At 44.8% G+C, this 17,507-nt stretch overlaps 2 protein-coding genes across 3 annotated transcripts in view; both read left to right on the forward strand.

Moving 5' to 3' along the window:
* LOC132765801 (zinc finger protein 791-like) overlaps window positions 1–17,507 on the forward strand; it is an 84,462-nt gene that overhangs the window by 37,499 nt on the left and 29,456 nt on the right. The window lies entirely within an intron of this gene.
* On the forward strand, window positions 1,018–13,450 carry LOC132765285 (zinc finger protein 420-like). 2 transcript variants are annotated; one of them, XM_060759550.2, is made up of 5 exons: window positions 1,018–1,094; window positions 4,624–5,211; window positions 5,458–5,531; window positions 8,388–8,508; window positions 10,797–13,450. In XM_060759550.2, the coding sequence occupies exons 2-5, from the start codon at window positions 4,647–4,649 to the stop codon at window positions 12,995–12,997; spliced, it is 2,961 nt and encodes a 986-aa protein (XP_060615533.2). In that variant the 5' UTR covers window positions 1,018–1,094; window positions 4,624–4,646; the 3' UTR covers window positions 12,998–13,450. The 2 variants fall into 2 exon arrangements, with proteins under 2 accessions (XP_060615533.2, XP_060615534.2); XM_060759551.2 differs by having other exon boundaries at window positions 1,069–1,140.

Consider the following 17,507-nt stretch of genomic DNA (forward strand, 5'->3'; position numbering starts at 1 on the left):
TCAAGGCCAGTCCAGTCACTTCAAGGATGCCATCCATCCACCTTGCCCTTGGTCGGCCCCTCTTCCTTTTGCCTTCCACTTTCCCCAGCATCATTCCCTTCTCTAGGCTTTGCTGTCTCCTCATGATGTGGCCAAAGGACTTCAGCTTTTCCTCTAGTCTCCTTCCCTCCAATGAGCAGCCGGGCTTTCTTTCCTGGAGGATGGACTGGTTGGATCTTCTCGCAGTCCAAGGCACTCTCAGCACTTTCCTCCAACACCACAGCTCAAAAGCACCTCTCTTCCTTCGCTCAGCCTTCCCTAAGGTCCAGCTCTCACATCCGTAGGTGACTACAGGGAAGACCATGGCTTTGACTAGGCAATGGATCTTGGTTGCCAGGCTGATGTCTCTACTCTTCACTATTTTATCGAGACTGGACATGTTTATATATAGAGATGGTCATTTGTTTGCCTGAGAGGTGTCTTGTGTCCAAATGTGGTGTCAATTCCTCCAGTGGTTTGTGAGTTATGTTAATCCCACAAACGAACATGACATTTTTATTGATATAGAAGACAGAAGAAGAAGATTCACGCCTTCTTTCTGCAGGGCAGGAGTGGAGGGGTTGTGTGTCCCTTCAGGGCCCCAGAAAGGGCATCCTTGGAGACTAGGACGCAATGGAACAATGGCTTCAAACTACATGAGAGGAGATTCCATCTGAACATGAGGAAGAACTTCCTGACTGTGAGAGCCGTTCAGCAGTGGAACTCTCTGCCCTGGAGTGTGGTGGAGGCTCCTTCTTTGGAAGCTTTGAAACAGAGGCTGGATGGCCATCTGTCAGGGGTGCTTTGAATGCAATATTCCTGCTTCTTGGCAGAATGGGGTTGGACTGGATGGCCCATGAGGTCTCTTCCAACTCTTTGATTCTATGATTCTATGACCCCTCCTCCTCTCCCTCCCACCCAGAAGGCCAGGAAGGGTTAAATCCCACCAGGAGGGAGGGGGAAGGGGCGTGTCCAGGGAGGAGAGACCCCGCCCATATGAGCAGCAGAGTGTCCGCGACAAAGAGTCAGCAGCTGGTCTGCCTCCGGTTCCTCCTCTTCCTTCTCAAGGCAACGCGGTGAGGCCTCTGTTACCCATCTTCAAGGGAAGCCTCAGTTCTGGAGGTGAAGGAGGGAGGGAGGGAAGGCTGCCTCCGGGGAGGGAAACAAAGGCCCCCCGGGGACCACCACTCCCAGGAAGCTTAGGCCAGAGGGCTGGGGATGGGCTCTGCAGTTGGCCCTCCAAGTTTCCCTCCCATGCTAAGGATGAATGGAGAGCCAAAGCCCCTACCCCCCACCCCCGAAATCTGGCAAGGAAAGAGGTGGGCTCAGCCTCCCAGCCAGGGCTCCTCCCCTCTTCTTTCTTAATTCCTCCCTCCTCCTTAACCTCAGTCTCTCAAGCCTTCCCTCTCTTCCTTCCTCCCTTTCCCCCTCTCATCCTGGCCACCCTCCCAGGAGAAGAAGGGCTTGGAGGGTCCAAAGGGAAGGAAAGAGGGGCAGGTGCCAATGGGATTTTGGCCTGCATCAAGAGGAGTCATGCTACTCCTGGAAGTAATGCTACCCCTCTATTCTGCTTTGGTTAGACCACATCTGGAATATTGTGTCCAATTCTGGGCACCACAATTCAAAAGAGATATTGACAAGCTGGAATGTGTCCAGAGGAGGGCGACTAAAATGATCAAGGGTCTGGAGAACAAGCCCTATGAGGAGCGGCTTAGGGAACTGGGCATGTTTAGCCTGAAGAAGAGAAGGCTGAGAGGAGATATGCTAGCCATGTATAAATATGCGAGAGGAAGCCACAGGGAGGAGGGAGCAAGCTTGTTTTCTGCTTCCCTGGAGACTAGGATGCGGAACAATGGCTTCAAACTACAAGAGAGGAGATTCCATCTGAACATTAGGACGAACTTCCTGACTGTGAGAGCTGTTCAGCAGTGGAACTCTCTGCCCCGGAGTGTGGTGGAGGCTCCTTCTTTGGAGGCTTTTAAACAGAGGCTGGATGGCCATCTGCCAGGGGTGCTCTGAATGGGATTTTCCTGCTTCTTGGCAGAATGGGGTTGGACTGGATGGCCCAGGAGGCCTCTTCCAACTCTTTCATTCTATGATTCATCCTGGCCTCCCTCCCAGGAGAAGAAGGGCTCGGAGGCTCCAAAGGGAAGGAAAGAGGGGCAGGTGCCAATGGGATTTTTGGAGTCCTCTAACATTCCATTTTCTGTTCTTGAGTTCGGAGTAGAGCAACTGCTTTGGGAGACGGTGGTCAGACAATGTGGCTGGTCCAGCGGAGTTGATGGCGGAGGAGCATCACTTCAGTGCTGGTGGTCTTTGCTTCTTACAGCACACTGACATGTGTTCGCTTGTCTGCCAAAGAGATTTGCAGGATTTCCCAGAGGCAGCACTGATTGAATCATTCTAGGAGTTGCATGTGACGTCTGTAGACAGTCCACTCACAGGCATGCATGGATATATATATACATATACATATACATATACATATACATATATACATACATACATACATACATACATATATATATATATATGCATGCATGCAGTATATCAATTCCGAACTGTGGCCACCAAGCATAATTTTTCTTGGCCAAATTTTTTCATATGAGATTTCTATTGTCTTGACTTGCCCAAGGTCATAGAGTGGTTTCCATGACCACTCCATGTTGGAAATCCAGGGGTTTGAACATCTCAATCCCAACACTCATAGAATCATAGAATCAAAGAGTTGGAAGAGACCTCATGGGCCATCCAGTCCAACCCCCTGCCAGGAAGCAGGAATATTGCATTCAAATCACCCCTGACAGATGGCCATCCAACCTCTGTTTAAAAGCTTCCAAAGAAGGAGCCTCCACCACACTCCGGGGCAGAGAGTTCCACTGCTGAACGGCTCTCACAGTCAGGAAGTTCTTCCTCATGTTCAGATGGAATCTCCTCTCTTGTAGTTGGAAGCCATTGCTCTAGTCTCCAGGGCAGCAGAAAACAAGCTTGCTCTCTCCTCCCTGTGACTTCCTCTCACATATTTATACATGGCTATCATATCTCCTCTCAGCTTTGCCTTCTTCAGGCTAAACATGCCCTGCTCCTTAAGCCGCTCCTCATAGGGCTTGTTCTCCAGACCCTTAATCATTTTAGTTGCCCTCCTCTGGACACATTCCAGCTTGTCAATATCAAAGGCAGAAGCAAGTCCAAGTCGGAAGCAGTTTTGGGGCAAGATGGGGATATTTATTTATTTATTTGCCATATTTATAAACTGCTCTTCTCACCCCAAGGGAATCAGAGCGCCACACATCAAGGCACAATTCAGTGCCATACAATACAGGAGATGAGGAATGGACTGGTTAGAACTCATATGGTTATAGCACTATATGTTACACATCATAACATTATATGGAAGATGTGATGCTGTTTTGAGACCATTTTAGAGTTGGTCGTGAGAGCATGCTACATTCCCCCATGAAGCATCAGCATCACAGAATGAATGCACTTCAGGCCCACTTGAGCTATTTATTTATCATGTCAGGAGCAAACCAAACATTTGTATTGCATTTTTAACAAACAAACAAACCACAAAGTTTGCAAGCTGGGTAGTTGGTTAAATGTCCTTTGACCAGAGTTTGGCCACTTGGAGTGCCTCTGGTGTTGCCGCAAGAAGGTCCTCCATTATGCATGTGGCAGGGCTCAGGTTGCATTGCAGCAGGTGGTCAGTGGTTTGCTCCTCTCCACACTCGCATGTCATGGATTCCACTTTGTGGCCCCATTTCCTAAGGTTGGCTCTGCATCTCGTGGTGCCAGAGCGCAGTCTGTTCTGTGCCTTCCAAGTCGCCCAGTCTTCTGTGTGCCCAGGGGGGAGTCTCTCATTGGGTATCAGCCATTGGTTGAGGTTCTGGGTTTGAGCCTGCCACTTTTGGACTCTCGCTTGCTGAGGTGTTCCAGTGAGTGTCTCTGTAGATCTTAGAAAACTATTTCTTGATTTAAGTCGTTGACGTGCTGGCTGATACCCACACAAGGGATGGGCTGGAGGTGTCACTGCCTTGGTCCTTTCACTATTGGCTGCTACTTGAGCTGCATTGTCTGAATGGTCTGCCCTCCTGGAAGGGGGAGTTTGTGAGGCACCAGTACTCTTTGGCAGGGAAGGCTGAGGATTTTGCCACACTACAACTCCCAGGGTTCCTCTCAGTTTCAGAACTGTATATACAGGGAAAGAAGGGAAGTGGGGCTGAAGGTGGGAAGAAGGGGAAAGCAATGCAAGGGGATTCCCAGTGTATTTCTTCATGGAATTGGCTCTAAGCTGACAGGGTTCTGCTTTTCTTACAGGGAAGCCATACAATGGCAACACAAAAATGGGTTTATTGTGTCAGAAGGAAATTGAGAATACAGTTATAATGTATTTTTTAAAAAATTAAAAACTTGGCATTTTTCTGTCCTTTGATCAGAAGCTGGCTACTTGGAGTGCTTCTGGTGTCGCTGTGAGAAGGTCCTCCTTTGTGCATATGGCAGGGCTCAGCTTTTCTTACAGGGAAGTCAGATAGCAGTAACACAAAAATGGTTGTAAAGACCCCTTAAACCTTAACCTAACCTCCACCTCCTCTTTGTCTTGTGTAGCCTTTGCTTTCTGACATCTTCAGATGAAGAAGGGAAGAGGTTCTTCAGCCCAGATGGAGTCCAGAGTGAAGACGGAGGAGCCAAACCAGGCCAGCCCTGAAGTGGGGAGAGAGCCCAATGAAATGTGGGGCAGGAGAAGTGTGGGATTCCCAGGCAGAATGGGTCAGGATGCCCTGGAGGAGAAGGGCTTCAGCGCAGACCTTCAGGGTCAACGCTTCCTCTGTGAGGAGACCTTGGGCCCCCGAAAGGTTTGCAGCCGCCTCCACTCTCTGTGCCGCCTGTGGCTGAAGCCTGAGCGACACTCCAAGGCGGAGATTCTGGACCTGGTGATCCTGGAACAGTTCCTGGCTGTCCTTCCTGTGGAGATGGAGCGCTGGGTGAGAGAATGTGGGGCAGAGACCACTTCTCAGGCTGTGGCCTTGGCTGAAGGCTTCCTCCTGAGTTGGGCCCAAGAGGAGAAGGAGCTACTGGAAGAGCGGCAGGAGAGAGAGGTCCTTCAAGCCCAGGAGGCCCCACCAGGCACCAGCCAGGGCTTCCCTTCCAGGTGGATCAAGATGGAGGACAAGGACAGAAGCGGTGATCCACCAGGTGAGAGGCCCCTCTTTTGCTTGGTCCTCACCCTCAAGGTTCTTCCAGATATATGGTCTTTGGTTACATCCCTAGTAAGACTTGTCTTCAGCTGGATTGTTAGAATGTTTCTAAGAATAGTTATTAGGACATCTAAGTGCATGATGGTCTTGCATGAAACTGGCTGCATTGAATGAATGCTTATGCCAGATGAAACATTGTCAGTTGTTAATGTTCTCTTTCCTTCCTTTCTTTGGAATTTCACAGGGGAGGAGCCAAGGATGATGGAAAGCTCATCTCTTTGTGAAGCAGGAGAAATGGCCTCCATGAAACAGGATCAGGTAAAAAGATGGAAGTAGAAATGAAGTAGAAATGAAGTGGAGATAATTCTGGAATTGTCCATGGCCACGTCATGTGTCAGGAAAGGTTCTTTCATTGGTTTGTTTTCTGCTTCCGCCCAAGTTTCCTTTCAAGTGATCTCAGCATGCTGTTCTCGGAAGCCTTCTTCTTCCACAAGGCCCACACAGTGCTTTCCACTTTGGACTGAATCCCCTGTTCAAACCTTCATTAGATCAACTTAGTTGTATGTTATGGAACAACAATCTGGGAGGTGACTTCTGGGAGAGGTTGCAGAGCTCCCTTCCCAGAGAGAGGAGACTGCTGTGCATCCATCCACCTGCCTCCTGGGTTTATTTCTCCAGATAGTTTGGTTGAAAGCATTGGACTGGCTTGCAACACAGCTGGTTGGGAGACAGTTGCATTAAAATCACTACTGACTGAAAGGTCATGAATTCGAAGCCAACCCAGGTCGGAGTAAGCTCCCAATTATTTGTCTAGCTTGCTGTTGATCTTTGCAGCTCAAAAGACAGTTGCATCTGCCCCCGGTGGCGCAGTGGGTTAAACCCCTGTGCCGGCAGGACTGAAGACCGACAGGTCGCAGGTTTGAATCCGGGGAGAGGCGGATGAGCTCTCTTTATTAGCTTCAGCTCCTAATGCGGGGACATGAGAGAAGCCTCCCACAAGGATGATAAAACATCAAAATCATCCGGGCGTCCCCTGGGCAACGTCATTGCAGACGGCCAATTCTTTCACAACAGAAGCGACTTGCAGTTTCTCAGGTCTCTCCTGACACGACAAAAAAAAAAACTGTCAAGTAGGAAATTTAGGTACCCCTTATGTGGGGAAGCTAATTTAACTAATTTACGATGCCATAAAAATCTCCAGCAGTGTGCAAAAGAATGAGGAAGTACTCCATCAGTGTCACAAGTGGATGGTGAAGCAACAGCTCCCCTGGTGGCCAGAATTCAAAAAGCATACCCTCATGAAGCTGGAAAGTTAAATAGCCTCTGTGTGCCTGTCTACATATGTTGTGTGTCTATGGCATTGAATGTTTGCCATGTATATGTGCATTGGGATCCACCCTGAGTCCCCTGTGGGGTGAGAAGGGCGGAATATAAATACTGCCAATAAATAAATAAAATAAAATACTATCCCTTGCCCAGCCCTTTTATAGTTGGCCACATCCATTTTGTAATTCTGCCCATTAGTTTGTTGAACCTTGCCTGATGGATCTACAATGCATTTTTTTTCATTTTTAGTATGTTTTAGCAGGATTTTTGCATTTTTTGTTGTTCATTCGTTCAGTCGTCTCCGACTCTCCGTGACCTCATGGACCAGCCCATTTTGCATTTTATGATGCTTTTATTTTTTGTTATAATAATAATAATAATAATAATCATCATCATCATCATCTTTATTTGTATCCCACCACCATCTCCCCAAAGGGACTCGGGGCAACTCACAGAAGCACTCCCAAGTGCCACGTGCAGACAACAATGCATAAGTATAAATACAATGACTTAAGTATAATCAACAGCGCCTAAAATCTTATTGATTATATTATAAAAATTTGAAAATTATAAAATTCCTACAACGTAAAACAATCAATCAAAGTGTGGGCTAGTACTATCAATGATTCATCACATTGGGCATGGATTACTCAGGACCAAAGGCCTGTCTGAAGAGCCATGTTTTTAGACTCAAAGGGAAGACCTGAAGAGAGGGGGCTAATCTAATTTCCTTAGGGAGGGTGTTCTAGAACTGGGGAGCCACCACTGAGAAAGCCCTCTCTCTCGTCCCCACCAAATCGTGTTTGAGACAGCGGTGGGGCCAAAAGAAGGGCCTCCCCAGCAGATCTTAATGCCAACACCGGTTTATAGAAGGAGATACAGTCTCAAAGATAGGTTCGACCCAAAGTGTATAGGGCTTTATTGTATATTATGTTTATTGAGTTAAATTAGGTTGTTTTATATTGTCAAATGTGCTTGTCTTGATGTAATTTGTCTGTCTGGTTTTCTCTTTGGCAGTTGAATGTTTGCCTTATATGTTGGAAACCTCCCTGAGTCCCTTCGGGGAGATACGACAGTATACAAATAAAGTTTTTTAAAAATTATTATTATTATTAGAAACACAAAAAAGATTAGTACACAGCAAACAAGATCACTCTGCTGGCTGCTGTATTGGATCACACGTTGGACAATTGCCAAGTGTAGGACTGTGTGATGTATCGACAAATAATGCATGCAGATTCCAGTAAGGTGGCCCTTTGCAGCTGACAGATGGTAATTTTGCCTGCACCAATTGTTTTTAAGTGCAGGCCAAGGTCTTTAGGCACTGCACCCAGTGTGCCGATCACCCCTGGGACCACCTTGAATGGCTTGTGCCAGAATTTTTGCTGTTCGATCTTTAAATCCTCATATCATGTCAGTTTTTCCAGTTGTTTCGCTTCAATCCTGCTGTCACCTGAGATTGTAACATCGACAATCTATACTTGGTTTTTTTCCATGAGGTCAGGGGTGTTGTGCTCCAAAACTCTGTCTGTCCGAATCCGGAAGTCCCAGAGTAGCTTGACGTGTTCATTCTCTGTAACTTTTTCAGACTTGTGATCCCACCAATTCTTTATCTTCTATTATTATTATTATTATTATTATTATTCTATTATTATTATTATTATTATTATTATTATTATTATTATTCTGACACAAAAACACAGTATGTCACAGCAAATGAGATCTATATGCTGGATTTTGTATCCCAAAAACCACAAGTTGAACACTTCTCAGGTGTCTAGAACTGTGTGATGTATTGTTGTTGTTGTTGTTGTTATTGATCTGTGTGCCCTAATCCTCCTCTTTCAGGTGACTTTTGAGGATGTGACTGTACATTTCAGTGAGGAAGAGTGGGTCCTGCTGGACCCGAATCAACAGGCCCTGCACTGGGAGGTCATGGGAGAGAATTATGAGACGTTGGCCTCTTTTGGTAAGGATCTCTCTGTGTCTTGGTCTGTAGAAATCAGTTTTGAAAATGCTCCCTTGTTGCATCACTTAGAATCATGATTCTTCATCCAAACATTGTTCCAGCTGAATTTGTGTAACTATGTATTGTCAAAGGCTTTCATGGCTGGAATCACTTGGTTGTTGTAGATTTTTCAGGCTATATGGCCATGATCTAGAAGCATTCTCCCCTGAGAATTTGCCTGCATCTATGGCAGGCATCCCCAGAGGTTGTGAGATCTCTGAGGTTGTGAGGACCTCACAACCTCTGAGGATGCTTTCCATAGATTCTGGCGAAACGTCAGGAGGGAGTGCTTCTAGAACATGGCCATATAGCCCGAAAAACCTATAACAACCCTTTGTATAACTATGTTTTGAGCCCATTTGGCCATACAGCCAAACACATGTCATATCACAACAACAATTTAGATATTTTTGAAATCAAAACCTCCTGTTACGTCGGCTCCACTGACTGCCAATTTGCTAATGGGCACAATTCAAGGTGTTGGCTTTAGCCTGTAAAGCCCTGAACAATTCTGGCCCAAATTACCTGTCTGAACGTATCTCCCTCTATGAACCAGCTAGAGTGTTGAGATCTGATGGGGAAGCCCTGTTCTCAGTCCCACCCCCCTCGCAAGTATTACTGGTGGGGATGGGAGAAAGGGCCTTCTCAGTGGTGGCCCCTTGACTATGGAACTCCCTCCTCAGTGACATTACATTACCCCGCTCCTGCCTGGCTTTCAGGAAAGAAGTCAAGACCTGGCCATAAATGTGTCAGTAAAATTCAGCCTCAGAGCAACTGCTAGGAGGCTCGCAATAAAACAGAGTGCACAGTCGTCCATCAGCTTCAAAGCCTTGAAGCGGCACGTTTATTCAGTTGCTTTCTAACAGCGTCAAAAACAACAAAACATACCTATGTACAAGTGAAATCACACACATGTCTTACTTGTTCCCTGCCATGGCTGGAAGAGGATGTTCAGCAGTGCGTTATCTCAAGTCCATGTCATTGGAATGTGTGACGTATACCAGAACAGTTAACAGTTCACACTCTAGGCCAGTGGTTCTCAACCTGGGGTCCCCAGATGTTTTTGGCCTTCAACTCCCAGAAATCCTAACAGCTGCTAAACTGCCTGGGATTTCAGGGAGTTGTAGGCCAAAAACATCTGTGGACCCCAGGTTGAGAACCACTGCTCTAGGCCACGAATCACATCTGTGCCTTTAACCCTTGCATAGCATGGTATTCTGCACTGGTAACACACAGAGTTTTAAAACCTATAAACTATATTTCACCCCAGTTAAAGCATTATACTGACAAAATGTAGCAGCATGAGTGTTTACTACAGGACTAGGCACTATGTTTTAACTGTTTTAATTGTATTTATATGTTTTATCTGTTTTTATTGCTTAATACAGGGATCTTCAAACTTTTTTAAACATAGGGCCAAGTCACAATCCCTCAAACTGTTGGAGGGCTGGATTATAATTTGAAAAAAAAATTGAATGATTTCCTATGCACACTGCACATATCTTATTTGTAGTTCAAAAAACCACTTAAAAACAATATAATAATTAAAACGAAGAACAGTTTTAACAAATATTAGCTTATTAGTATTTCAATGGGAAGTGTGGGCCTGCTTTTGGCTAATGAGATAGGATTGTTGTTGTTGTTGTGTGCTTTCAAGTCGTTTCAGACTTCGGTTGACCCTGAGCGAGGGCCAGATAAATGACCTTGGAGGGCTGTATCCGGCCCACGGGCCTTAGTTTGAGGACCCCTGGCTTAATGTGTTGTATTTGTTTATTTATATTTGCAATATGGCATTGAATTTTGCCAAAACTGTAATCCGCCCTGAGTCTCCTTTGGGGTGAGGTAGAGTGGGGCAGAAATATCGTAAATAAATAAATACATACATAAATATTTAATTTAATAGATTATATCATGTTTACAAATACAACAACTAAAAATGCTTCCTTCTTAGGAAAGCGTAAGTCATTCATCCAGAACTGATATGCTTTTGAGACATCAATTTATGACTTCTTTTAAAAAGCATGACAATTTTACCCAGAATAATGTTGGATCATAATCCTGTTGCTTAACAGAACAGGAACATTTAATTGGAAAATTAAAGTTATTTTCTCATGATGACAAACAATCTTTGACAATCAAGAATTTTTCAAGGGAGTGTGAATAAGAGGATGGTTTGAGTTGCTAGCTAGTTGACTGATTTCCTGCTTCTATTTTCTCATGTCTTCTTAATGTTTGTTTTTTTCTTCAAGGTGGTGCTGGAAAAGAGAGTGAAAATGGGACAGCATCATGTAAAGCGTGGAGGAAAACAACCGGATATAAAGAGGGGGAAGAGGGAAACCTGGAAATGGAAAGAGAAGCTTATAGAAGGAAGGAGTGTTCTGCTGATATAAGGGAAATAACAATCCAAGAAACGCTAGACGAAAGCAGGGAGATCGAGAACTGTCTTGTCTTTGAGAATAGCTTATTGCATGAGGAATCATATCTGAATGATGATATCACCATCCTAATGGAGAAAGGACAACCTCAATGCCATCAATTGGAAGAGAGCTTTGGATCTAGTATGCACCTTACAAACTATGAAAACCCACAAATTGTGTATACGCCGTATAAATGCCTGGAGTGTGGGAAATGTTTCCATTATAAAGGAAGCCTAACCACGCACCAAAAAACCCACACAGGAGAGAAGCCGTATAAATGCCTGGAATGCGGAAAATGTTTCTTTCAGAAAGGAAACCTCGAGAGACACAAAAGAACCCACACAGGAGAGAAGTTGTATAAATGCCTGGAGTGTGGAAAAGGGTTTTGTGATAAGAGAAGTCTTGTTGGACATGAAATGAATCACAAAGGAGAGAAACCCTATAAATGCATTGAATGTGGGAAATGCTTTCACCACGAAGCAGTCCTAAACACACACCAAAAAACCCACATGGGAGAGAAACCATTTAAATGCCTGGAGTGTGGGAAAGGTTTTTCTGATAAGAGAAGTCTTATTGGACATGAAAGGAATCACAGAGGTGAAAAACCCTATAATTGCCTGGAGTGTGGAAAGAGTTTCTGTTGGAAAAAATCCCTAAAGCTGCACCAATACATCCACAGGGATGAGAAGCCATACACATGCTTGACGTGTGGAGAAGGCTTTGCTGAGAAGAGAATTCTCATTGCACATGAAATGAAGCACAGAGGAGAGAAGCCCTATAAATGTCTGGAGTGCGGAAAAGGTTTTTCTAAAAAGAGAAGTCTTATTGGACATGAAATGAATCATAAAGGAGAGAAACCCTACAAATGCACTGAGTGCGGAAAATGCTTTCATCACAAAGGAGTCCTAAACACACACCAAAAAATCCACCTGGGAGAGAAGCCATATAAATGTCTAGAGTGTGGAAAAGCTTTCTTTTCGAAAGGACACCTCAAAAGGCATGAAGGAACCCACACACAAGAAAAACTATATACATGCCTGGAGTGTGGAAAAAGTTTTACTGATAAGAGATATCTTATTGGACATGAAATGAATCATAGAGGAGAGAAACCTTATCAATGCACCGAGTGTGGAAAATGCTTTAATTACAAAGGAGTCCTGTACACACATCAAAAAACCCACATGGAAGAGAAGCCATATAAATGTCTGGAGTGTGGAAAAGGTTTTTCTGATAAGAGATACCTTACTGGACATGAAATGCATCACAGAGGAGAGAAACCCTATAAATGTCTGGAGTGCGGGAAGAGTTTCTCTTTGCGACGTAGCCTAAGGCTGCACCAAAACACCCACAGAGGAGAGAAACCCTATAAATGCCCAAAGTGTGGGAAATGTTTCTCTCGGAGAGCACACCTCGACAGACATGAAAGCACCCATACACAAGAGAAGATATATAAATGCCTGGAGTGTGGAAAAGGTTTTTCTGGTAAGAAAAGTCTTCTTGGACATGAAATGAATCACAGAGGAGAGAAACCCTACAAATGCCTGGAGTGCGGGAAGAGTTTCTGTTGGAAAAATAGCCTAAAGTTGCACCAATACACCCACAGAGGAAAGAAGCCGTATCAATGCCTGGAGTGTGGAAAATGTTTCTCTCAAAAAGAAGTCCTCAATACACATCAAAAAACCCACACACGAGAGAAGCCATATAAATGTTTGGAGTGTGGAAAATGTTTCTTTCAGAAAGGAAACCTCAAGAAACATGAAAGAACCCACACAGGAGAGAAACCGTATAAATGCCTGGAGTGTGGGAAAAGTTTCTGTGATAAGAGAAATCTTATTGGACATGAAATGAATCACAGAGGAGAGAAACCCTACAAATGTCTGGAGTGTGGGAAGAGTTATGGCCTTAAATCTGTTCTTACAGCTCACCAGTTCACTCATACAGGAGAGTTTGGGAAGAGTTTTAGCTACAAATCAGACCTCACAAATGTCCAGGACAGTCATATAGAAGAGACATCAAAGACATGTCCAGAATGAGGGAAGAGCTTCCATTGGAGAGCAAGTCTCAAGGCCCACTGAAAAACTCACATGGGGTGGGAGTCAAAAAGGCTGGAATCTGATAAGAGTTTGAACTGCACATCAATCCTCAGAGATTACTGGAATGTTCATGCAAAGAGAAATGATACATATCCCTGCATTTTGCAAATAATTGAGTTGCACAAGCTTCTTGGTGTACTAAAAAAACCCACACGGGAAAGGAGCCATGGAAATGGCTGGAGTGTGGTAAAGGCTTCACTCAGGGGAAACATCCCCTTGAGCATGAAATGAATCTCAGAGGAGAGAAGCTTCTAAATGCTCAGAGGGTGGGAAGAGTTGTGTCCTCAAATCAGGTCTCAAAACTCCATGAGAGAAAGCATACACCGCCAAGAGGGTGGGAAGAATTCAATCCTCAGTAGGCACCAGAATAGTCACACAATGAAGGAAACACATGTGGACAGAAAACTGCTGTAGCCTTTATATTGATTCTTTCTTATCTAAACTGACAGTTGATTCAAATCATCTTGGATGTTTTCTTGGCACACTTTAAGGGAGAACTTGGCAGGTTCAGCCCAGTCCTGGCCTTGTGGCACTGTCGCCGCTTCACTGGTTGAGATGATGCGGTTTCCACACTGGTTTCCTCCTTTTCAGCTGTTTTCTACTTGCTTTAGTAAGTTCACTGAAATGTATTTCTTGTATTCTTTTGCAAATGCTCAGAGAGAAATAAATTCATCTTATGGCCTCGTTGTGTAATGTTTTGAGCCTTGTACTGTCCCTCTGTAAGACAGAGCTTGCAGCCCAACTTGGCCTTGGAAACCCAGTGTGTGCCCGGAGCAAGTGACATCCTCTCAACAGGGTCAGCCCTCAGGACCCAAATACTAACCTGGGCTGACCCTGTTCAGCTTCCAAAATCAGGCAGAACCTGCTGCCTTTGGCGTTTTTCCACCTACGTCAGGCTAGGCGACTGGCTCCCTTCCTATCTAGGAATGACCTGGCTACAGTGATCCAGGCGACAGTCATCTTGAGGCTTGACTACTGTAATGCCCTCTACATTGGCCTTCCTTTGTCAGTGATCCGGAAACTGAAGCTGGTGCAAAATGCAGCGGCTTGTCTTCTCACCGGGGTGCTGGCGAGGTGTCGTATCACCCCAATTCTACAACAGCTGCACTGGCTACCGATTGAGTACCAGATCACTTTCAAGGTGCTGGTACTAACCTTTAAGGCCTTATATGGTCTGGGGTCGGCGTACCTGAGGGCCCGCTTATCCCCCTACCAACCCCAGAGATTACTTCGGTCTGAAGATCAAAATTTGCTTGAAGTCCCCAAAATCCAGACTTATCATCTGTCCTCTACTAGGCAGAGAGCCTTCTTGATTGTGGCCCCTTATTTATGGAAGGCCTTGCCCGTTGAAACCCAATCTATCAGAGACCTACTTGCTTTTCGGAAAGCCTGTAAAACATTTCTCTTCTGACAAGCTTTCGATGGGTGAATAACTCGGGACTATGTCTGTTCTTGTTTTTATTGTATTTTTAAGTTAATTGTATTGTTTTAATCTAGTACTGTAAATTGTTCCAAGCCAAATTGGGAGTAGCGGTATACAAGTCAGATAAATAAATTAATTAATAATGTCTTACACAGAGAGAGAGGGAGATGGAGAGAGGAATGGGTTCCACTTACTTATCTTTCACATCACTAGTTTTCCATCCCTTGACAGGGTTTTTTTTATTGGTTATGGAAATTCCCCAAAGTAGCAGAGTGCAGTGTTCCCTCACTTATCGTGGGGGTTCCATTCTAGGACCACCCGTGATAAGTGAAAATCCATGAAGTAGGGACGCCATATTAATTTAAATATTTATACATTATTTAATATATTTCATATATTATTTTCTTACCCGCGCTTCCGTACCCACCTCCTGGCCCATCCCAAGGGCACCGGCCTGCCTCCCTGGCCTTTGCGGAGCCTCTGGAGCCATGCAGACAGCAACAGGTCAGGGAGGCAGGACTTCCCCGTCGCACTTCAGGCCACCGCACTTCCGGGGTCTATGGAGGCCAGGCAGGACTTCCGCGCTGTGCATCAGGCCACTGCACTTCCGAGCTTGGCCTCCCCTGGATGTAAATATTTAATATTTTTTATTAATATTTTCAAAAACCTGCGAAACAGCGAGTCTGCTAAAAGCGAACTGCAAAGTAGTGAGAGAAAACTGTATTTAAAAATACAAGACATGATACATAATAGAGCATTCTCAGGTAGCAGCAAGCAGCAGATAATAATAAATAAATAAATAAAGTGTTGTTATTATTATTATTTAAAGCATTTCTACCCCGCCCTTTTCAACCCCCAGGGGGGAGGGGGACTCACGGCAGCTAACATAGGCAACAATTCAATGCCACAATATCAATAAACAACAATATAAAACCATGAATATATAACAATTTAAAAAAATTAACATTAGTTAAATATATTCCATCCCTCTCACCCCGAAGAGGACTCAAGGCGGATCACATGGCAAACATTTAATGCTGCTTTTTATAGACAGTGCACAGACAGACAGAACAGAAAGGAGGTGTGTTGTTTCAATCCATGGAAAGTTGGGCTCGAGTCCAGCCACGAGGTGCTGTCGCTCCATCCTCTATGAGCCGTCAGGACTTCCTCCTTCCTTTTGGTCACCCAGCATTTTCTGATCTTTTTTCCTTATGACATCTCCCCTGCTTTTAGCAGTACCCTATTTCTCTAATTACAGCTAAAGCTGTTTTCGAACTGCTTAGGTAAACAGTGCGCATGGCTGACAGTCGGCAGCTCACGCTGACCCCAGGGCTTTGAACTTGCAACCTTTCAGTTGATAGATCTTAAAGTTGCTGGTGATTTACCAGCTGTGCTAAACCTCCAGATAGAGATAGTGTAGCTGCAAAGAATTCTTGAGCTTAAGGAAGGGAGATACAGGGTTCAACCTTAAAAGATCTCAAAAGGTTTATTAAAACATAAGATCTACATTTCTTGATAGAAAAGATTGGATCTAAGCTTTCTCTTGATTGAGTTTTTATTATGTAGATGCTTAGAGCGTGGAAGGGCTCGGCTGTTTGACCAGAGGCAAACTAAGTCGTTTGGGCATATTGAATATCCGTGCCAAGTTTGGTCCAGATCCATCATTGTTTGAGTCCACAGTGCTCTCTGGTTGTAGGTGAACTACAACTCCCAAACTCAAGGTCAATGCCCACCAAATCCTTCTAGTGTTTTCTACTGGTCATGGGAGTCCTGTGTGCCACGTTTGGTTCAATCTCATCCTTGGTGGAGTTCAGAATGCTCTTTGATTGTGAGTGAACTATAAATCCCAGCAACTACAACTCCCAAATGATGGTGTCTTGTGTCCAAAGGTGTCTTGTGTCCAAATTTGGTGTCAATTCCTCCAGTGGTTTTTGTGTTATGTTAATCCCACAAACGAACATTACATTTTTATATATATAGATTATTCTGTCATGCGCTGGGCCTGTAACAGCTGTACTTTTCTGTAAGACATATACTTTAAACCTAGCGGGAAGCCAGGGGCGCCTCAAAGAGAGGTTCTCAGGGATTATTCTGAAGTGATGGTCTTTAGAGTCTTTAATGATACAACAAAGTCTTTATCTTGGAACAAACAACAAATCTTTGATGGTTCAAACAACACTTCAAGGCCTTCTTAGTCTAGTCCTCAATGGGCTGGTACCTAACTTTGATTAACTGAACTTTTTCTGTAGGAAAAACCCTTTTTAACCTCTCCCGGGCTGTTTACTATCTATGCCTCATCGGTGTGGGTCCTACTACCGATTCCAAATGCGTCTGGGTATCGAATAGACCTACCAGCCGAGGCGTGAAGATATTTCAGCTGGAGTTCCGTGGATCTGTAATGCTGTCCTCCCTCAGAGAATTCTTTCAAACTTCAGGGCTGTTTTCCCTCTGTTTGCTGTGAGGCTGAGAGGCTGAGAGCTCTCAGCCAGAGCCTTGGGACCTTTTCCCTGGAATTTCTGTTTCTTTTTCCCTAGATGGTCTGTTCCCCTGGATGCTCCTTTTCCCTGGATGCCCCATGAGAAAAGAAGCTTTTCTACGGGACGAGCTGGTCTACGTCCTATAGTTTAGCTTCCTTGTGTGAGACCGCCCCAAAAATGGCTCCTTTACCTCGCAGAGCCCTGAACAAGGCAACCAGGGGCAGAGCCCTGAACAAGGGGCAGAACCAAAGCTTAATTATGATGGACAGGAAGTCTGCCCTATGACTGCAAACAGATAACAGAAAGAAAATAAAGTTGGAGCTAAAGTTACAAGCTGAATAGATGCAGGGAATGCCGTGGATGTAGCGTACCTGGATTTCAGTAAGGCCTTCGACAAGGTCCCCCATGACCTTCTGGCAAGGAAACTAGTCCAATGTGGGCTAGGCAAAACTACAGTGAGGTTGATCTGGAATTGGTTAAGTGGACGAACCCAGAGGGTGCTCGCCAATGTTTCCTCTTCATCTTGGAAAGAAGTGACAAGTGGAGTGCC

The sequence above is a fragment of the Anolis sagrei genome, chromosome 2, assembly GCF_037176765.1.
Source record: "Anolis sagrei isolate rAnoSag1 chromosome 2, rAnoSag1.mat, whole genome shotgun sequence".
Taxonomy (NCBI): domain Eukaryota; kingdom Metazoa; phylum Chordata; class Lepidosauria; order Squamata; family Dactyloidae; genus Anolis; species Anolis sagrei.

Bases quoted from the DNA above. Each gene is read 5' to 3' on its own strand.
- LOC132765285 (XM_060759550.2), top strand. From the start codon at position 4,647: ATGAAGAAGGGAAGAGGTTCTTCAGCCCAGATGGAGTCCAGAGTGAAG. The intron at 5,532-8,387 runs GTAAAAAGATGG...CTCCTCTTTCAG, and splicing joins CCTCCATGAAACAGGATCAG to GTGACTTTTGAGGATGTGAC. The intron at 8,509-10,796 runs GTAAGGATCTCT...TTTTTCTTCAAG, and splicing joins TGAGACGTTGGCCTCTTTTG to GTGGTGCTGGAAAAGAGAGT.